The sequence below is a fragment of the Leucopleurus acutus genome, assembly GCF_964270905.1.
Source record: "Leucopleurus acutus genome assembly, chromosome: 19".
In the NCBI taxonomy this organism is placed as follows: Eukaryota; Metazoa; Chordata; class Mammalia; order Artiodactyla; family Delphinidae; genus Leucopleurus; species Leucopleurus acutus.
This window is the reverse complement of record NC_139161.1, coordinates 7,275,324-7,297,400: the sequence shown is the minus strand read 5'-3', so window position 1 is coordinate 7,297,400 and position 22,077 is coordinate 7,275,324. Positions and strand designations below refer to the sequence as shown.

Below are 22,077 nucleotides of genomic sequence, written 5' to 3'. Positions count from 1 at the left end.
CAACTGAAGCCTTCCCTTCTCTGAACAATTATACCATGTTGTTTAAACATCTCTTTTGAACAAACGTATGGACACCAAGGGGGGAAAGTGGCGGGGGTGGGGTGGGGGTGGGATGACTTGGGAGATTGGGGTTGACATATATACACTAATATGTATAAAACAGATAACTAATAAGAACCTGCTGTATAAAAAATAAAATAAAATTCCAGAAAAAACCCCATCTATTTTTATCTGCATATGTCTACCTTGTATCATAGGCACCAATGAACTTGTCTTCTCATCAAGACAAGGACTCTGTCATTCTCGATTTTGTGTGTCCTCCCCTAGGAACAGGACCTTAAATGGGGGCACCTGGAGAGGTTCCCAATCATACCTACTTGAGAAACAAAATCTTTTCCTACGTTTAAAACAAAAACAACAACAAAGCCCCCCAAAAAAACAAATTACTGGGAAACCACCAGAGAACTTCCTGACAGGCAGAGACCACAGAAAACTGAGAGGAGTTAACCCAGTCCAAGGCCCCCCGACCCCCATCACTTTCCAAATGAGGAAACCAAGGCCCAGGCACGTTGGGTAACTTGCTGCCTCTCTACGTCCCCATATAGATCTGTTCCCATTTCTTAACACTGTGATTCTTAACCAGGGTGGAGCAACAAAATCACCGATGGGCTTTAACAACTCACAACGTAATGGAATCACCAAGAAGCCTTGGAAAGCTCACAAATGCCCAGGTTCTTCTCCAGATCTACTGAATTAGACTCCCTCGCAGTGGAGACAGGATGGATGTATTTTTAAAAGCTCCAAGATATGGCTAAAGCATATTGTTAATTAAAAGTTTCGCTCTCCCCCACCAAACAACAAGGCTGGAGAAAATAGGTGGTGGTTCAGTAGCCTTGGACCCTCTCCATCCTTCTTCGTCCATCCTTCTGCCCAGCACGATACCCAGCAGGGAGAAGACTTTCAGTAAGTTTCGGAAGAATAATCCAATCAAAAGAAGGAGACGGTCCATTCTTGCTACAGAGCATCTAACGCTCCGACTATCCCAGGACCCTGAACGCCCTTCGGGGCTCCAGAGCCCGATACTTGGTACACAATGACCATCTCTTTCCCTCCCGCCTGCTAGGGGAGCAGCATTCCGAGCAGACATCCGATTCTCCCCTTCCAGCTCCCTACTCGGGCCTCACCAGCTGTGCCGCCCGCCGTTTCAACTCCTGCCTCGCCGTCAGACTCGGGCTCTGAATCTTCCGCGTAAACTGCCAGAGACGACAGAACACTCTTCTTCCCCGCCATCTTATTCCCACAGCCCCGGCGTGGCCCACTCCTATGACTCCGAAGAGCCGACTTCCGGGCGGAAAGGCAACTACTTCCGGATCCCAGGAGACCCCGCGCCCGTTTCAGACCTAGAACCAATCAAAACGGCCGTTTCCGCGTCTGGCTCCGCCCCCGCGCCAACGCTTGCGCAACGTCATCACTGCGCAACGGATACAAGCTTGTGTGGGTTTACCTGACGTTGCATTCCCAGCAGTTTGGCTTTTGAGAGTTACCTGTGGCTTATGGGGGTCTTCGAGTAGTTCCCGAGCCAGCGGGCAGCAACTGCCCGACAAGAGCCCCTCGCTCCTTGGGGCCCACGGCCGGCTCTGATATCTTGGGGTGAAGAGAGGGAGGCTTCGGCTGGGGAAGGGAGGAAATAACAGATCTAGGGTTCAGAGGAGGAAAAGGGAAGAGCTCTCCTCTGGGCGCGGGGGTCGTTGGGGGGGAGAAGGGGTCGGGGTCCTGGGGGGAAGAATGGTCGTCATGGCTGTGCTTATAGAGCAGAGGGTGGATCTTAGAAGAAAATTCCATCTTCTCCAAACTGTTCTGAAGACATTTGTGTTTTTTCTCGTGATCTGATTTCTAGCTCTGCGCTATACCGTGGCCTGGGATAGTTGGGTGTTTTTATTTTCACCGAGCATAAAATTGGAGATAATTACCCAGGAATGTATTGCTTGAGGCTGTTCACCTGGAGCTATATTATTAGAAAATAATATAGTTTTGAGTGTAATAAAGCAAACTTATAGAAAAAATAAGTAGGCTTTGAAAAGCAGAACAGAGGGTTCTCCTTGCAACCATATATGATCATCACCTTTGCCTTAACCTTTGGCCACTGTCGTCAAGATGAGTACCAACTCTTCCTCTCCTTTTGACCCTGAGCGTCGAGTCCGGAGCACGTTGAAGAAGGTCTTTGGGTTTGACTCTTTTAAGACGCCTTTGCAGGAGAGGGCAACCATGGCTGTAGTGAAAGGTAATGTTGCCAAACTACCTGCATTTATGTTTGTGCTGGCTATACCATAGCGCTGCCACTACAGAAGGAAGAACACCTTCCTTCTGACCCTTCCTTCCTCCCCACCCTTGGGCCATATTTGGTTTTGGAGCTCTTGTAGATCTGTCACCCAAAACTTGCAGTTTTATTGGCAGAACCACCCAGCTGTTCTGGTTCTGATATTTCGTAGACAAAGCTAAGGTTGTCTTTGAAAACAGCTCATAAATTTCCATTCTCCTTTTTGTGTAGGCAGTGAGGTGGAGGTGGGGTGGGGGCATGGCAGGAATAGCCGAAACCAGTCACCTTCTAGGTAATTCCTGTGTTGAAGATTGAGTGGTCTGGGTCCCAAATAGGGAAGGAAGGAGTAATAATATTATAAAACTGAGATATGTTGACAAATGGTTGTTGTCAAAGGGGAGCAGCAGTGTCATGTTAATTACATTATAACACTTATAAACAAAAGCCCTCTAAGTGATGTTGTTTTCATGTCTATACAGATATGCCCACTCATCCAGGAGTATTCAGCTTTCATGGATGTTCAGTTCAATCATCTGTAGCCCAGCAGACTCAGACTTCTTACCCTTGTAGTTGTTATTGCCACTACTGGAAATGGTTTGTGTGCATTGCCAGATCTCCCTGGACCGCTTCCCTTTTTGTAGAAAGGATGGGAAGAGAATTGAGGTTATATTGAGACCCGTGTACGTGCCAGACACTCTGCAAGGAGTTTTTCCTACATTCTTGTTTAATTTTCAACAGCCTTGATGAAGGGGAGAGATTAAAAGGCAGGAAGCATTGAGATGTTGCCTTCTTGTATTTTTGCAGGCGACAAGGATGTCTTTGTGTGCATGCCCACAGGGGCAGGAAAATCCCTCTGCTATCAGCTCCCTGCTCTGTTGGCCAAAGGCATCACCATCGTGATCTCTCCTCTCATTGCTTTGATTCAGGTGAGGCTCAGGGGAATGAAGGTGGCAGCCCAGAAAGTTTAGAGGAAGGTGTTTTTTTTGGGGGGGGGGTGGTTAATAGCTGGAAATTTTACTTCTCCTTTCTTTGGTCTTTTTTAAAAAATTAATTTATTAATTAATTTATTTTATTTTGCGCTGTGTTGCATCTTTGTTGCTGCACATGGGCTTTCTCTAGTTGCAGCAAGTGGGGGCTACTCTTTGTTGTGGTGCTTGGACTCTAGGCACGCGGGCTTCAGTAGTTGTGGCACGCGGGCTCAGTAGTTGTGGCTTGCGGCCTCTAGCGCATGGGCTCACTAGTTGTGGCGCACGGGCTTAGTTGCTCCGCAGCATGTGGGATCTTCCCCGACCAGGGATCGAACCTGTGTCCCCTGCATTGGCAGGCGGATTTTTAACCACTGCGCCACCAGGGAAGTCCACCCTTCTTTGGTCTTTTGCCTCTTATTTTTCTTTGATTTGCCTATATCCCTCTCTGTATTGGGTTTCTGAATCACCCAAATGTGGGGTTCTCCACTAGTGCATATCACTCTGGTGGGTTATGAATGAGTCTTCTGTGTTTTGATGGCCTGAGGTCTCTCACCCTCCTTTGTAACTTTTTGCCTGGAGGAATATGGAACTGTATGTGTATGCACATACACACTCTCGTATGTACACATGTGCACTCTTTTTTTTTTTTAATATTCATAAACTTTTTTTCCCCCCTTTTTGCGGTACGTGGGCCTCTCATTGTTGTGGCCTCTCCCGTTGCGGAGCACAGGCTCCGGACGCACAGGCTCAGCGGCCACAGCTCACAGGCCCAGCCGCTCCGCGGCATGTGGGATCTTCCCCAACTGGGGCACGAACCTGTGTCCCCTGCATCGGCAGGCGGACTCTCAACCACTGCGCCACCAGGGAAGCCCACATGTGCACTCTTGATGTTATAGAAGATGCAGGTGGATAGAGAGGTATAAATCAATATGGGGGAATCCCTGGTATATTCTGCTTTATTCTGGCGAGAGCACAGCCATGAGACAGAAAAAAAGATGAGAAACTTATTGGGATGTTGTTAACATCTGTTCTGTGCTTCTGACTATATTTAAGGCCTGCAGATGGACTGATAGAATCAGAAATGAGGAAGTGTGGCCGTTGGTTAGGAGCCATCCACCATGAAGAAAAGGAGAGAGAGAGAGAGAGAGAGGATAGAGAACAACAGTAACAATGCTTAGTGAGTGTGTACTAGTCTCAGGCTCTGTGCTAAGTGTTTAGGGGCATTAACATACCTTCCAAGTATAAATTTTCATTTAATTCTTAAAACAATCCTATTAGGTAGTTTTACTCTTTTTATAGTAAAGTGAAAGAATGAGAGTGAGAAAATTGAAAGGTTAAGGTTAAGAACCAGCTGAAGAGCATGTGGTAATTGAGGCGGGATTAAATCCACATCTATCTGGCTCCACACATCTGTACTTCTTTTTATGCAAAGAGAAGACACGTTAGAGGGTAGGAGAAGGATGTTTTATGGCTGTGAAATACCCCAGGGAGTCACAGTGACGTTTACCACTGAGGCCTGAGGGCCACTTATAGTCCCCTCTCCCGCTTCTGCCCTCAGGACCAAGTGGACCACTTGCTGGCCCTGAAGGTCCAAGTGAGTACCCTGAACTCAAAGCTCTCGGCACAGCAGAAGAAGGAGCTGCTCTGTGACCTGGAGCAGGAAAAGCCCTGGACCAAGCTTCTGTACATCACGCCAGAGATGGCGGCTTCTGCCTCCTTCCAGCCCGCCCTAAACTCCTTGGCGTCTCGCCACCTGCTCTCCTACCTCGTGGTGGATGAAGCTCATTGTGTTTCCCAGTGGGGGCACGACTTCCGTCCTGACTACTTGCGTCTGGGAGCCCTGCGCCCCCGCCTGGCCCACGCCCCCTGTGTGGCTCTCACTGCCACAGCCACCCCGCAGGTCCGAGAGGATGTGTTTGCCGCCCTGCAGCTGAAGCAGCCAGTTGCCACCTTCAAGACTCCCTGCTTCCGGGCCAATCTCTTCTATGATGTGCAGTTCAAGGAACTGCTTCCTGATCCCTACGGGAACCTGAGGGACTTCTGCCTTAAGGCTCTTGGACAGAAGGCTGATAAAGGGGTGAGGACATTGAGGTTGGGGGGCCGAGGTACATCAGGGGCGGCGGGCTGCTGTGTGCGGCCTAGAGAAGGATTCTCATTTCCAAGCTCTTTGCTTTTCTAGCTTCCTCAGCCAGGACTAGCCATAGCTTCTTAAAACTCGTGCACAGAGTTGTCCCTTTGGTTTCCTGGCCTTGTCCCCCTTACTGGGGTTCCCGTGTCCCGGAGTCCTCCTGTGGGGGGGCCTTTGCAGACCTATCCAAGGCTCGTGGGGAGGAGGCAAGGGTTAGAAAAGTTGGGTTTTGAGCTGCTTTGGTCCTGCCTTGTTAGAAAGTAGCAGGGCTGTGCTAGATGGTCTGCCTCAGAGGAGACCGTGAGCCTGACGAGAGAGTTAGAGCTGCTTTTAAAGCAGGGACTTCCCCGGCGGACCAGTGGTGGGGACCTGGCTCTTTCACTGCTGGGGCGTGAGTTCAGTCCCTGGTCAGAGAACTAAGGTCGTACAAGCCGCGTGATGCGGCCAATAAATAAATAAATAAATAAAAAGAGCAGGCTGCAGTGCGATGGGTTGTTTTGTTCTTCCCAATGCTTATTTTCTTCCCGTGTCTCCCCTTTCAGTTGTTGTCCGGCTGCGGCATTGTCTACTGCAGGACCAGGGAGGCCTGTGAACAGCTGGCTATAGAGCTCAGTTACAGGGGCGTGAATGCCAAGGCGTACCACGCAGGTAAGGGGCACCTGGGCCACGTGGCCCTCCTTACTCTCAGAAGCCTCTTAGCTGGTCTTTTGTTCCTTAAGAATCCTGGATAATCAGGTGGTCCATCATCTTTTTCCAGATACCCAGGCAGAGCTAAAGTGATTCATTTAAATTCACAAAAAGGAGTCTAGACCCAAATGAGATCTAAAAGGAGAATTGTGACTCCTGAATTCTTATTGTCACCCTGTGCCCACCCAGCAGCAGATGATGAGTTTTTTTAGCCCAGGTATTGGTATCATGGAAAGAGCACAGGCTCTGGAGGCCAATGGACTTGGGTTTGAATCCTGGCTGTCACATTTGTGGAGTGCTCTGTGCCACACACAGGCCTGGGTCTCTATGTTTACTGGCTCAGGCTTGGTGGGTTAAGTGCCTGGCCTGAGGTCATACAGCTGGTAAGTGATGGATTCAGTGTGTGTACTGTGCCCAGCACAGTGTCAGACCCCAGGTAGACCTCAGGGGAAACCCAAGGGAAATGCAAGTTCCCTTCTTCACCTTCCCCTCTTTTCTAGGACTGAAGGCTCCTGAAAGAACGCTGGTGCAGAACGAGTGGATGGAGGAGAAGGTCCCTGTAATTGTTGCAACTATTAGTTTTGGAATGGGAGTGGACAAAGCCAATGTCAGGTGAGCCCTTGTTCTTGTCTGACTTTGCCAGTTGGGGCCTGGCTCCGGGGGAGGGGGGTGGGCCTCCTGGTGCTCTGTCTGGGGAGCCAGGTCTGTGTGTCCTTCTAGGGCCAGAGGGGAAGGAGGCCCCAGGATAGGGTCCCTGGTACATAGTCCAAACGCTGACAGGTTCTGTGCACAGTTCCTCTGCTCCCTGGTGATGGCACAGCACGGTTCTTCCATCCCCCAGAAGAGGGGGCAGCATACAGACCATCAGGCTCACCCTTTAACACAGCCCCGCTCACTCCCACCTTAGCATCTGGAGCCTGTGAGGGGGTGGAATGAACTATCTTAAAACTGCTCCCTGTGCAAAACTGAAGGCAAAGATCTCGTTCCCGTCACTCCTTGTTACTGTTTACTGGACAGTCCAGAAGAGATGGGTACATCCCAGCCTCCTAGCCCCACACTGGCCACTGTTGGGAAGTCTTTTACCTCCAGGCATGCTTGACCTTCCAGAGACATTTTGGGCTGCAGCCTGAAGCCCTTTGCTCTGATTAACACCAACAGTAATGCCTTGTGTGATTTACAGAGCACTTTTGCGTACCTGGTCTTGTTAAGCCTCATAGTGACCCTGAGTTGGTCAGGGTAGGAATTAGACTGTGAACTATACTTGAGATAACGTGGACTTTGGAATCAGGGTTTGAATCGTGGGTCAGCTGTGTCTTATAATGGATCAACTTTGGAGTCAGACACTCCTAGGCTCAAATCCTAGCTCTGCTGTCCCCTTGTACAAATTTACCTCTCTGAATCCCACATTCATTGTCTATAAAATGAGACTGCCTCACATGATGGTGACTGTAATGATTTTTTTTTTTTTTGCGGTACGCGGGCCTCTCACTGTTGTGGCCTCTCCAGTTGCGGAGCACAGGCTCCGGACGCGCAGGCTCAGCGGCCATGGCTCACGGGCCTAGCGGCATGTGGGATCCTCCCAGACCGGGCCACAAACCCATGTCCCCTGCATCAGCAGGTGGACTCTCAACCACTGCGCCACCAGGGAAACCCCACTGTAATGATTTAACAAGACAAATATATACACTGGCTCATAGTAGGTACTTCATAAGTATTATCCTTTTTCCTCTTCAAAGATGTTATAAAGGACTTACCCAGCTCATAAGTGTCCTAATCTTGTTTCATTAAGTCCGCTAGTTTTTCCATGAGCTGCTCCATGGCGAGAAGGCCTGCTGAAGGACTGCAGGGTCCTAGCCATGCTTACTCTGGGGCCTATCTCTGCCTCTCTGCCTGCCAGCCTCCTACTCCTGGTCCCTGTGGAGACCCCTGCTCCGCTGACTGGGAGTCACTTCTCCCCTCAGCTTTTCTGCCACATCTCATGCTGCTTGACCCTTGGATCTTACAGGTTTGTTGCCCACTGGAATATTGCCAAGTCTATGGCTGGGTACTACCAGGAGTCTGGCCGGGCGGGCAGAGACGGAAAGCCTTCCTGGTGCCGTCTGTATTACTCTAGGAATGACCGGGACCAAGTCAGCTTCCTGATCAGGAAGGAAGTAGCAAAACTCCAGGTAAGTCCTGGGCAGTAGGAGCCCTTCTTGTCCGAACCCACCGCTCTGCAATTTCCGAACCCAGATGGAGCTTCTGTAATCTGGAGGGGTGCTCCTGAGGCTAGAAGGTACAGCAAGGTGGGGAATGGGGTGTTGGTGGATATCTTATAACTAGGTTAGACTTTTTTCTTTATACTTAATTGAACTTCGTGCAGTCTGTTGTGTGTGTGTTATTTTACATAGTCAAGATCAATCCTGCCTTGTTTTAAATTAGCATTGTTACATAAGCATTTTCCCATATTGTTGTAAGTTCTTTGATTTTAGCCTTTTTTAAAAACTGGTTGCATATTCTTTGTAGAGAACCTAGACCCAGACTCAGGAATATAACAGAACTTGGTGTATGATAGGTGGCATTAGAAATCAACAGGAAAATGATGAACTGTTGAATAATTTATTCTAGAAAAAGATAAAATAGAACGCTACCTCCCATGCCATATACATATGAATTACAGGTGGATTAAAGACCTCAAAAAACTGTAAAACTGGGGAGAAAATATTTCATGGCCTTGAGGAAGGGAAGAGTATGTCAAGATTTTTTTTTTTAATTAATTAATTTATTTTGGCTGCACCAGTCTTAGTTGCAGCATGTGGAATCTTCATTGCGGCATGTGAGCTCTTAGTTGTGGCATGTGTGCAGGATCTAGTTCCCTGACCAGGGATCGAACCTGGGCCCCCTGCATTGGAAGCACAGAGTCTTACCCACTGGACCACCAGGGAAGTCCCTATGTCAAGATTTTTAAAAGCAGAAATCATCAAAGAAGGCTTGATCTGTTTGACTAAATTCGAGCTAAAAATTTCTTTATAGTGACGGACACCATAAACAAAGTAAAAAAATGAGCCATTTGGGGATTTCATCATGATAGACATCATTGGCTGGCTGTATAGAACTCCTGCAGGTAAAACAGTAAAAGGCAAACAGCTACATAGCAAAAAGGATGGATTTCACAGAAGGGGAAGCCAGAATATCTAATAAACATACAAAGAGAAAAAAAAAACATACAAAGAGATGCTCAGCCTCACTTAGGAATCAGAGAAATGCAAATCAGGTGACAAGCTATCATTTTATACCCATCAGACTGGCCAAAGTGTAAAACATCTTCATAGTCACTGTTGGCAAGGGTGTGGGGAGAGGGCAGCTCATGACATGGTCAGGATTATAAGCTAGAACGGCTTCTTTGAAGAGAGACGAGGTGACACGTGTATGTGGAGGGGCCTGGTGCACTGCGACTCAGCAGTTCCACATCTAGGTAGACAGGGTGTCAGTGCACATGATGGGCTGTATGAGGGTATACAGGGATGTTGGCTGCAGCAACACAGTGGGGAAATAAAACTCTTCATCTGTGGGGTGTGGGGTAAGTAAACAGTGGGCTAGTCACACAGTGGAATGGTCCAGAGCAGTTAAAAATGAAGCAGTAACTCTCCATGAATCAACATGAATTAAACCCCCCCAAAACATAATGTGTGATGTTGCAAAAGGATGCACATCGACTTTTCCTTATAAGAAAGATTGAACACAAGGGCTTACTCCTGATCCCCACCAAAAGGACAATAAAAGGATGAAAAGTATATAAACTCACAGGGACAAGGAGAAAAGACACCAGCAGATAGAAATTTTAACAAATGTCTGCCTAGGAAACCCCAAAGACTCTACTAGAAATCTACTAGGATTCATAAGAAAACTTGGCAAGATGGCTGAACATAAGAGAAACATTACTGTAAATACCTAGGAATAGAAATGAAAACGTGTTTAATTTGCAAGAATAAAACTTATAAAATACCTAGAAGTAAATGTTACAGGTTCTTATCAAGAGAATTTTTTTAAAACCTCCCCAGTTGATGTTAATATGCAGCCAGGGATGAGAGCCACTGATTTAGATGAGAAAACTAAAACCTCATTGAAAGAAAACAAACTCTGTACAGATACAAAAGTGATTGGGAAGACTTAAAACTGTCTTTTCTCCTCAAAGTTAATATAAATATTTCATGAAGTCCCAATTGAAATCCCAAAAGACTTCTATTGGGAAGTAGAATCTTCGAATTTATGTGCAAGAATAAGTGCTCAAGAACAGCCAGGAAAAGTATGAAAAAGGAGAATGATGAAAGGGGTGTGCTTAACCCAGCATCAGAATATGCTGTGCTGCTACCCCGATCAAATCCATGTAATACAGTAACAGTCATTGGAACAGATGAGAGAATTAATAAGAGAGAATTAATAAGTCCTAGAGAAAACAACAAATAACATACAAGGGAACTCCCATAAGGTTAACAGCTGATTTCTCAGCAGAAACCCTACAAGCCAGAAGGGAGTGGCACGATATATTTAAAGTAATGAAAGGGAAGAACCTACAACCAAGATTACTCTACCCAGCAAGGATCTCATTCAGGTTCGATGGAGAAATCAAAAGCTTTACAGACAAGCAAAAGCTAAGAGAATTCAGCACTACCAAACCAGCTCTACAACAAATGCTAAAGGAACTTCTCTAAGTGGGAAACACAAGAGAAGAAAAGGACCTACAAAAACAAACCCAAAACAATTAAGAAAATGGTAATAGGAACATACATATCGATAATTACCTTAAATGTCAACGGGTTAAATGCTCCAACAAAAGACACAGGCTTGCTGAATGGATACAGAAACAAAACCCATATATATGCTGTCTACAAGAGACCCACTTCAGACCTAGGGACACATACAGACTGAAAGTGAGGGGCTGGAAAAAGATATTCCATGCAAATGGAAATCAAAAGAAAGCTGGAGTACCAATACTCATATTAGATAAAGTAGACTTTAAAGAATGTTACAAGAGACAAGGAAGGACACTGCATAATGATCAAGGTATATGTACCCAACATAGGAGCACCTCAATTCATAAGGCAAATGCTAACAGCTGTAAAAGAAGAAATTGACAGTAACACAATAATAGTGGGGGACTTTAACACCTCACTTACACCAGTGGACAGATCATCCAGACAGAAAATTAATGAGGAAACACAACCTTTAAGTGACACAATAGACCAGATAGATTTAATTGATATTTATAGGACATTCCATCTGAAAGCAGCAGATTACACTTTCTTCTCAAGTGCACACAGAACATTCTCCAAGATAGATCACATCTTGGGTCACAAATCAAGCCTCGGTAAATTTAAGAAAATTGAAATCATATCAAGCATCTTTTCTGACCACAACACTATGAGATTAGAAATCAGTTACAGGGAAAAAAAACCGTAAAAAACACAAACACATGGAGGCTAAATAATATGTCACTAAATAACCAAGAGATCACTGAAGAAGTCAAAGAGGAAATCAGAAAATACCTAGAAACAAATGACAACGAAAACACGATGATCAAAAACCTATGGGGGAGCTTCCCTGGTGGCGCAGTGGTTGGGAGTCTGCCTGCCGATGCAGGGGACACGGGTTCACGCCCCGGTCCAGGAGGATCCCACATGCTGCGGAGCGGCTGGGCCCATGAGCCATGGCCACCGAGCCTGCGCATTCGGAGCCTGTGCTCCGCAACGGGAGAGGCCACAACAGTGAGACGCCTGCCTACCGCAAAAAAAAAAAAAACCAAAAAACTATGGGATGCAGCAAAAGCAGTTCTAAGAGGGAAGTTTATAGCAATACAGTCCTCCCTCAAGAAACAAGAAAAATCTCAAACAATCTAACCTTACACCTAAAGTAAATAGAGAAAGAGGAACAAACAAAACCCAAAGTTAGTAGGAGAAAAGAAATCAAAAGATCAGAGAAGAAATAAATGAAATAGAAACAAAGAAAACAGTAGCAAAGATCAATAAAACTAAAAGCTGGGGCTTCCCTGGTGGCGCAATGGTTAGGAATCTGCCTGCCAATGCAGGGGACACGGGTTCGAGCCCTGGTCCAGGAAGATCCCACGTGCTGCGGAGCAACTAAGCCCGTGCGCCACAACTACTGAGCCTGTGTGCTGCAACTACTGAAGCCCGCATGCCAAGAGCCATGCTCCACAACGAGAGGAGCCACCACAATGAGAAGCCCGTGCATTGCAGCGAAGGGTAGCCCACGCTCACCGCAACTAGAGAAAGCCCACTTGCAGCAATGAAAGACCCAACACAGCCAATAAATAAATAAATTAAAAAATAAAAATAAAAGCTGTTTTTTTGAGAAGATAAACAAAATTGATAAACCTTTAGCCACACTCTTCAAGAAAAAGAGGGAGAGGACTCAAATCGATAAAATTAGAGTAAGAAAGGAGAATTTACAATGGACACTGCAGAAATACAAAGCATCATAAGAGACTACTACAACTCTATGCCAATAAAATGGACAACCTGGAAGAAATGGACAAATTCTTGGAAAGGTATAACCTTCCAAGACTGAACCAGGAAGAAATAGAAAATATGAACAGACCAAGCACAAGTAATAAAATTGAAACTGTGATTAAAAATCTTCCAACAACAGCAACACAAATCTTCCCACAAACAAAAGTCCAGGACTGGATGGCTTCACAGGTGAATTCTATCAAACATTTAGAGAAGAGCTAACACCCATCCTTCTCAAACTCTTCCCAAAAATTACAGAGGAACACTCCCAAACTCATTCTACAAGGCCACCATCACCCTGATACCAAAACCAGACAAAGATGTCACAAAAAAAGAAAATTACAGACCAGCATCACTGATGAACATAGATGCAAAAATTCTCAACAAAATACTAGCAAACAGAATCCAGCAACACATTAAAAGAATCATACACCATGATCAAGTGGGATTTATCTCAGGGATGCAAGAATTCTTCAATATACGCAAAGCAATCAATGTGATACACCTTATTAACAAACTGAAGAATAACCATATGATCATTTCAATAGATGCAGAAAAAGCTTTTGACAAAATTCAACACCGATTTATTATAAAAATGGTACAGATGAACTGGTGTGCAAGGCAGAAATAGAGACACAGATGTAGAGAACAAACATATGGACACCAAGGGGGGAAGGTGGCAGGGGGGATGGTGGTGGGATGAATTGGGAGATTGGGATTGACATGTATACACTAATATGTATAAAATAGATAAGAACCTGCTGTATAAAAAATAAATTCAAAGAACAAACAAACCAAAAAAAAAAAAGGTCCTAGAATACATCGTTTAATATTGATGAAGCTGATAGATAATTCAGTTTAATGGGAAAAGAATGAATTGTCTAATAGCTGGTGCTGACACAGCAGGAATAAAATAAAAGTGCCCCATTTGACACCTTATATAAAAGACAGATTAAGGACCTCATGTAAAAACTAAACAAAATTTAGTCCAGTGTGCCACCTAGGGCTGGAGATATGGTGAAGATATTTTTGTAATGAAAATTAAAAATCCAGAATGCTGTCTTTTAAAAAACTAAATATTTGAATATATAAAAAATCTTAAGTTTCTATAAATCCTGAACCTATGGAAAAAATATACGTGGTGAAAGATACCGTAAACAAATAGACTGTAGATCTGGAAAAATATTTAATATAAAACACAAACAAAAGGTTGAAGTTGAGAAGAAATAGAGAGTTTTCACCAACTGACAAGAAAAGCAAAGGATATGAAAGGAAAGTTCCCAGAAAAGCTCATCCAAATGGCTCGTCTAAAGATGTTCAAATTAGGTAGTAATCAGGTAAATGCAAATTAAAGTAAAATGATTTGACACGTGTGTAAAAGAGCTCAAACTCCTGTTGCTAGTGGGCACGTGAAGGAAAGAGTGCCTGCACTTCGCCAAGAGAAAAATGCAGTGTTACAGTCTTTTGTGGGGAAGCAATCTAGCAATATCTATTTAAATTTTAAAATGCAGATACCCTTTGACCTAGATATCCTATTTCTGGAACCAAATCACCTGAAATAAGAGTGGCAGTGGGGACTTGCCTGGGGGTGCAGTGGTTAAGAATCAGCCTGCCAATGCAGGGGACGTGGGTTCAGTCCCTGGTCCGGGTAGATCCCACATGCCACGGAGTAACTAAGCCCGTGTGCCACAGCTACTGAGCCCACGCACCCTAGAGCCTGTGCTCCGCAACAAGAGAAGCCACCGCAGTGAGAAGCCCACGCACTGCAATGAAGAGTAGCCCCTGCTCGCTGCAACTCGAGAAAGCCTGCGTACAGCAAAGAAGACCAAAAAATGCAGCCAAAAATAAATAAGTAAATAAAAGTGGCAGTGTGCCCTTATGTGCTCAAGGGCTTGAATGGTAGAATTGATCATGAGGACAGAAAATCGGAAACAAACTAAATATCTAGCAATAGGGAGTGAAGAAGAAATGATAGTAAATACTCCCCATAGGGTAATAGGCATCGCTGGGGGCCCAGGAAGTCTCATATCTTCCTTTTTATAAAAATCATATTTATTACTGTTTCACTTTATAGGTTTGCTATATTGAAATGTAAGTTCCATGACAGCAGGAACCTTTCCTGTGTAGCTGTAATTAATGCCTAGCTCAGTGCTGGGAATGTAGTTTAGTGCTTAATAAGTGTTTATTGAATAAATGAATAAATTTGAATGACGGGAGAGAAGGTGGATGCAAGTAGCGATTGGGAATGAAGAGGTCTTGCGAGGACCAAGGATGATAGTTTGCCGTGACCTAAGGGAGTGTGATTAACTTGTCTGAAGTTCAAATTAGACAAGGAAAAGCTTTCGGTAAGGTGATTAGGTATAAGGTATTTATTTAAAACTTACTAACACAGTGAATTACAAGAACTCACACTGGGCTCATCATTGAGACATTTGAGATCATTTGAGATAAAGAGATGATCCAGGGGCTTCCCTGGTGGCACAGTGGTTAAGAATCCACCTGCCAATGCAGGGGACACGGGTTCAAGCTCTGGTCCGGGAAGATCCCACATGCCGCAGAGTGACTAAGCCCGTGTGCCACAACTACTGAGCCCGCGTGCCACAGCTACTGAAGCCCGTGTGCCTGGAGCCTGTGCTCTGCAACAAGGGAAGCCACCGCAATGAAAAGCCCGTGCACTGCAATGAAGAGTAGCCCCCACTCACTGCAACTTGAGAAAGCCTGTGCATGGCAATGAAGACCCAATGCAGTGGGAAAAAAATTTTTAATAAAAAATAAATAAAAAAGAGATGATCCAGAAAGCTTCCAGAGAGGTGTTACATGGAGGACGGGGAGTCCAAAGAGCACCAGTTTTCACCATTGTAATATTCGAAACGAGAAACAGTGCTTCCAAATGCTAAATAAACCATCCCATCTAGAATTTCCTACCCAGCCAATCAGTTAGTGTGAAAGTAGGATAAAGACATTTTCAGACAGACGATTTTAAGAAACTTTCTCCTTTGGAGAAGCTACTAAAGGATGTTCTCCACTGCAGAGGCTATCAACTAGGAAAGGAAGATGGAGACCTGACCCAGGAGCGAGGCAAAGGGAGTGTCCTAGGACGAGAGTGAAGGGTAGTCTCGGCTGTGCACCAGGCCTGGAGAGCAGAGGCCCAGGTGGAACATGGGGATGGAAGGCACCAGGAAGGACGTTTCCAAAGATAAAAGTGGACCTTGCCATCATTGGCCCCCGCTTCCCGAAGTGAATTTTTCATTACATCAGAACATTTGGGGGGGTATTCGTGATGCACTGAAATCTAAGGAAATGAAAAAACAGGTCAGCTGTTAATTTCAGGAGAAACAACGTTGTCGAAGGATATGTGATCATGGGAAATAGTAAAAATATAATCAAGCGGTTAGCTCTGAAGAATCACCTTAAGGGAAATTGTGATGTAATAAGAAATCGTGATATAAATATATTGGGAGAATGGAAGTAGAGGAAGTATGTGGATTTGTGTGTTTGGGAGATGGGAACCATTCAACTTCCAGAAGCAGAAAGAATAGAGAATGTCTTGGGTATTAGTGTCTGCTATATTTTCTTGGCTCTTCTGTATTTTAAACTTTTTCACAATTTTTTTTAAGATTTTTTTTTTTGATGTGGACCATTTTTAAAGTCTTTATTGAATTTGTTACAATATTGCTTCTGTTTTACGTTTTGCTGTTTTGGTTGCGAGGCATGTGGGATCTTAGCTCCCCGACCAGGGATCGAACCCACAACCCCTGCATTGGAAGGCGAAGTCTTAACCACTGGACTGCCAGGGAAGTCCCTTCACAGTTTTTTAAAAGGAAAATTTAACAAATAGCCATGTACCAAAAGGCAAATAACGTATAATCCCAACACTCAGAAGTAATGACTGTCGACATTTAGTGTATGTCCTTCCACACATACAGAGGTTAGTATGTTCCTTCACACACTCGTGTATGTATTTAACCCCTATTAAATTAGGTCATATTATACAGTGATTCCCAAATGCCATTCCCTGGGGCCTTTGCATGAGAATCACCTGAGCAGCTTTTTGAAAATATAAACTCCCTGGAGCTCCAGGTTCAGAAAGTTCAATTCAGTAGTCTTGCTGAATTGGGCCTCAGGTCTTTTAAAGTTACCCAGGTGATTCCGATGCATGGTCAGGTGTGGGGACTCTGTTTTGTGAATGGCTTTATTAGTGTCATTTGATATTTTTCTCTCTCACCATTTGTTGGGCTACTACATTTGTAGTCCAACTATGTAAGACTTTTACTGAATGGTCGTTTCTTGTCTCCAGGAAAAGAGAGGGAACAAAGCATCCGATAAAGCTGCTGTCTTGGCCTTTGATGCCCTGGTGGCCTTCTGTGAAGAATCGGGGTGAGTGACTTATCTTGTGTGTGGAAACAAGTGTTAGTGAGATCTTTTCCTCTCCCAGCACTGCTAGTTAACAAGCTAACATAGGACAGTTCTTGGGCCACCAAGGGACCCCTGCCTGCTGAAAGCCATCGTGTGGGAATATTTCCTGTCGGAGCATGGAAGTTGGTACCCTCCCACCTTTCTGTGGAAGGCCCCAGAAACTCTGGCACTGTGAGGATTCGTTGAGTATTTTGGGTGGTCATCCACCCATCCCACTCCACCCACTTCTGGAGTGGCTGGCACCCTGGGTGACTCAGTTCCGAGAGATGTGACCAGTTCTGAGCCATTGGCATTGTGGTGATAATGTGCCACTGCGCTGTACTACTGCTTCACTTGTGGAGTAGTCACTCTCATCCCAGACCCAAGCAGAGACGTGTGGCCCAGTTTATGTCTTGGGAGGGCAGGGGCGGTAATGTGCTTGGAGAGAAATCAACTTTTCTAACATAACACCAGCCTGCCTACTTGGAACCCACTTATCTATTTGATCTGAATCTGCTGGCGGTGGGGGCCATGAAAGAGCCTGATAGCTGCTCAGCAACAGGCAGACTGTGGCCGGGAGAGCCCTGGGCACGAGCAGCTGTGGGCGCACTGTATGAGGGACATCCAGAGCATTCTGGACAAGCTGGGATCACTTGCATTTGTGTAGCCCTTTGCTCGAAAAACCTGTTTGATTCCTCTGCTCTCACTGGTCAGATCTCGTTGGACAACCCTGTAAGGTAGATGAGGCAGAATTGATTGCTTCAGACTTAAGAGAAGAACAGACCACTGTCCAGAGAGGTCGTGGTTGGGAGTTCCCTGGCGGTCCAGTGGTTAGGACTCGGTGCTTTCACTGCCGAGGGCCGGGGTTCAGTCCCTAGCTGGGGAACTAAGATCCTTCATGGATGCCACTAATCCCCCATTTCCCAGTTTGCAGTGATATGCACATTTTCATACACACATGCCATCTTGGTTTTTGTAAGACTGGATTCTTGAAGCATGGAGTTGATTAGGTGCATGGTACTGGTGGTGCCCACCAGATGTTTGGGGCTTTCTTCTGGAAACCAGAGAGGCACTTATTTGGGCCATGTGTTCTGATTCCCACCCCCTCCTATTCACCAAGTCTGTGGCTCCTAGGCTGAAGCTACTTGCTTCTCTAAGCTGCCATGTCTCATTTGGCCTCTGTGGCAAGACCATGCCCAGCAGAGGTGGTTGGCACCCTTGCCCACAGCCATTGCAACCAGAGCCCTTTTCAGGCACTAACATAGTGAGTTGCTAAATTAGGCCTTCTTTGGTTCCTTGAGTAAAGCGCTTGTCATGAAAGGGCTCAGTGTCCTTGCTAGTTGTCAGAGTCCCCTCTGCTTGGAGTCACCCTGGCTGGACTCTTGTTTGGGGTGAGTATGAGGCTCTGTGGAGCTGTCTGGAAGCTTAGCTCTGCCGTATCCCTCTGGGCTGCAGCAACTCACCAGGCAAGAGGACAGGTCCTCCCAGGGCCCTCTGCTTTCTGTCTCATACCAGAGACCTGGGACCTGTTACAGTGTCAAGGGTCTGGGCATCAGTGGGCCTCCTGTTGCCCCGTGTGCAGCCTCATCTCTTCTATCTCATTTGCTACACATGAGGGCGTCAGATTCCAGGACTTCCAGGCCCTGGGACGGAGTGAACACAGCTGGTATGGCTGGATTTGAAATTGCTCTTTGAGTAGAAAGGAATGTTTCTTCATTGCATAAATGGTATATAACACGAAGGCAAAGCCCCTTCCTCACCAGATACTTGCCCTTTTTCTGAGAATAGCCTGGTTTGACGTTGACGTTGAAGCAGCTATTTGCAAAGAGAGGGCACTTGGCAGCGAGGGACAGGCCTGCTTGATGGCTTCGGCAGAGGCGGGGACATTTCTACAAGGGCTGTGTTGTAGGGTCTGGGGTGCATGGGGGCTGGGGGACCCTGTGAGGGATACCTGGGCATCTCTTGGACCAAGAGAAAAGACACTTGGGTCACATGAATGAGGCCAGCGTGGGGCGTCCAGATGGCTTCCTCTCTTCTTTGCGTGTAGCTCCTTTCTCTGAGCATGGCCGTGAAATGCATTTGATTATTTATGACGGGGCCAAATTTACCTTTGCGTGTAAAAGGAACAGTAATTAGGTTCAAAGCAACCTTCCTCCAGCCTAGAGGCCTCTGGACCCTGAGATGGGAAAAACAGCTTTGGTTTAGGCCTAGATTGTACTGGGCTCTGTCAACTCCTGGGGTCTCCAGGCTGGGGGAGCCAATGGCCCAGCATCCCTCTGTTTATCCATTCATTTGCTCATTCGTTCATTCATTCATTTATTCAACCAGCAAATATTGATTGATACTGACTCTTTGCGAGGGCACATCAGAAAAGGGGGTACAATTGGGAACAGAAAGAGACCCAGCCCCTGCTTTTTGTTGCTTGGACCAGTGGGGAAGACAGGCACTTATCAGATAATCACATGAAAAATGTATAATTCCAGACTGTTAGAAGGGCTTTGGAGAAAAGGTACATGGCGTTTTGAGAGTGTATAACAGTGGCCCCCTTCTTGGCCCACAGAAAGTCAGGTCACGACTCTTCACACTCGTTGACCCTATCGAGTGCGGGGAGTGAACCAAACACAATAGCAAACAAGATGAGAAACAGGACCGTAATGATGAACAAGCAGATCACTACCAGGCCCCCCTGGTCGACGGGGTTCTGCCAGAACTCATCCTTCCAGGTGCGTTTTGTTAGTAGTCTGTCCATGTGAACCTGGAAAAGTGGGGACAGAGGCCCTGAGTGCAGGGGCTTCTCCAAGGCCCTGTCCCAGGTGCTACTCCCTGCCCCCAACTTCACCCTCTGGTGCGATCTCAGAGAACGGCGGCCACCTCTGTAGCTAGCAGGCATTGAAGGGATGGTGGGTCATTGGGCTCAATGCCTCCAGCAAGCAACAAATGGGCTTTCTTCCTCCACAGAAGCAAAAGCAGGGACTGGCACCAAGAGAGGGGGGTCCCTTGAGTTCTTCCTGGAGGCTGCCTCTGTCTTCTCCAGTCCTTTCCTGAACAGCCCTGCTGTGAGCAGGACTTTCTCTCCCATCCCTGAGAACTGCTCAGCCAGGATCTAAAAAGCAGCGCTCTAGACCCTTCCTAGGTTTCCTGCCTCGGTTGCCAAACATTTGGGAAGCATTTTGAGAGATCAGCACAGGAGCCCAGGAGTGGATGGTCTCAAGCTGAGGCCTCTGTAGGCTTCCTTAGAGGCAGGTGAAAACAGAAGGACTAACTAATCTTGAAACACAGCTGAGATGGGCAGGCTGTGAGTCTGTAGCCAGTTGAAGGGAGTAAAGGCGGAGAAGGAAGGAGCCATTACCGGGGTCTGCTGTTTGTACTCCTGTGTCCTAAGCGAGGGCAGGCAGGTTAGGGTAATCCTTCAGGCCCCACGCCTTGGGGGCCTGAGCTGAAGAAGCCGCCAGGTGACCAGAGCTGCACTGTGACTCAGAGAAGCAACTCTTGGGAGGAAAAGGTGGCCGCATTGCTGACTGCCCCTGACCAGACCTGCTTGCTGTCACCAGAGCAAACAAAGGTGGGCTAGGGCCCATTGCCTAGCAACCGCGTTCTCTTTCAGCCTTTCACACTTACCCCCTCCGCCGCGTTCTGCCCTTTTGTGATGCTGTTTTGGGGGGCTGCTCAGGGGCGTGGGTTGAGGTGTCCTGGCTGAGAGAGGTCAGACTTGGGGTGGGTGGGGGAAGAGACTGGATCCGGGGCCCTTGCCCCAGGCCTCCCGTCCACCTCACCTGTGGCTGGGTCCTGCCCCTCCTCTCAGTCCGGATGACCCGTCTACTGAAAGGACCTGCCCAGAGCTCGGGAGGCCCCAGGGCTGGGGCTGCCATGCATGGCCGCTCACTTCCTGTGGCGCCGGGTTGATGATTAACCACAGCTCCAGCTGGCACCTCCTGGAACCAGCATGTGGGTGTTTATCACCATTGAGGCCCCAGGCTCCTGTGGAGGCCCAGCTTCCCCCTTGGTGTCTTTGTGTGCCGCTTAGGCCCGGCCGCAGCTGCTTCGTGTGGCTTCCCACCCCCTGGTGTGATGGGGCAGCCGGGAAGCAGGAGTGGGGCCTGTGTCCCTTCTCGTGGAACCTGGTGGCTGCCATTCCATCCTTGAAAGACGGGAGTCGAGTGCCCACGGTGGCCAAGAACTGCGCCAGGTGCTGCGTGTCCAGTCGTGAGCGAGAGAGGCAGGCCCTGCCCTCCCAGGGGTTACATTATAGGGTACCGGTCCTCAACCCTGCCTGTTCCAATCATCCGGGAGCTTTTCTGAACGCCGGTGCCCAGGCCCCACCTGGTAGCACAGAGATCAGCCTCTGGGCGTGTCAGAGCCCTGTGCTTGGTAAACCTTGTTGGGTGATTCTCCTTTTTTTTTTTCAATTTAGTGGGGTTTTTTTAAAATTTATTTAATTTATTATTTTAATTTTTGGCTGCGTTGGGTCTTTGTTGCTGCACGCGGGCTTTCTCTAGTGGCGAGTGGGAGCTACACTTCGTTGCGGTGTGCGGCTTTCTCATTGCGGTGGCTTCTCTTGTTGTGGAGTGCGGGCTTTAGGCACGCAGGCTTCGGCAGTTGTGATAGGCAGGCTCAGTAGCTGTGGCTCGCAGGCTCTAGAGCTCAGGCTCAGTAGTTGTGGTGCACGGCTTAGTTGCTCCGTGGCATGTGGGATCTTCCTGGACCAGGGCTCAAACATGTGTTTGAGAATCCACCTGCATTGGCAGGTGGATTCTTAACCACTGCAGCACCAGGGAAGCCATCATCGTGTGATTCTGACATGCAGCCGGGGCTGGAGGAGATGATGGGCAAGTTCCTTGAAGTCCTTCTTAACTATCCTGGCTTAATTGACCTTGGCTTACCTGCCGCTTCGCATTTCCTTCTGTAAAACACTCTGACTAATGCCCTTGGCCTGCTGAATGCGCAGAGCCAGCAGGCTGGTCTCAGCACACCCTCGGACTTCCGCTCCATTAGCTTAGTTGGATGCTTATTAAGCGTCAGCTGCTTGTTCCCAAACCTGTTTTGTGGCAGTTGTACTTGTAATTACGTAATTGCACT

The 22,077-nt window shown here is 47.0% G+C and overlaps 2 protein-coding genes across 2 annotated transcripts in view; one reads left to right on the top strand and one right to left on the bottom strand.

Moving 5' to 3' along the window:
- SAP30BP (SAP30 binding protein) overlaps window positions 1-1,291 on the bottom strand; it is a 34,437-nt gene extending 33,146 nt beyond the window's left edge. Inside the window, exon 1 of the mRNA XM_082859965.1 lies at window positions 1,185-1,291. Coding sequence (XP_082716091.1) covers window positions 1,185-1,290 — 106 coding nt within the window. The 5' untranslated portion in view covers window position 1,291. The remainder of the gene's footprint in view (window positions 1-1,184) is intronic.
- Window positions 1,292-1,896: 605 nt separating this feature from the next.
- The window catches only part of RECQL5 (RecQ like helicase 5), a 37,561-nt gene continuing 17,380 nt past the window's right edge, over window positions 1,897-22,077 (top strand). Inside the window, exons 1-7 of the mRNA XM_082860215.1 lie at window positions 1,897-2,281; window positions 3,122-3,243; window positions 4,844-5,362; window positions 5,956-6,061; window positions 6,601-6,712; window positions 8,106-8,268; window positions 16,904-16,983. Of these exons, the coding sequence (XP_082716341.1) occupies window positions 2,155-2,281; window positions 3,122-3,243; window positions 4,844-5,362; window positions 5,956-6,061; window positions 6,601-6,712; window positions 8,106-8,268; window positions 16,904-16,983 (1,229 nt within the window). The 5' untranslated portion in view covers window positions 1,897-2,154. The remainder of the gene's footprint in view (window positions 2,282-3,121; window positions 3,244-4,843; window positions 5,363-5,955; window positions 6,062-6,600; window positions 6,713-8,105; window positions 8,269-16,903; window positions 16,984-22,077) is intronic.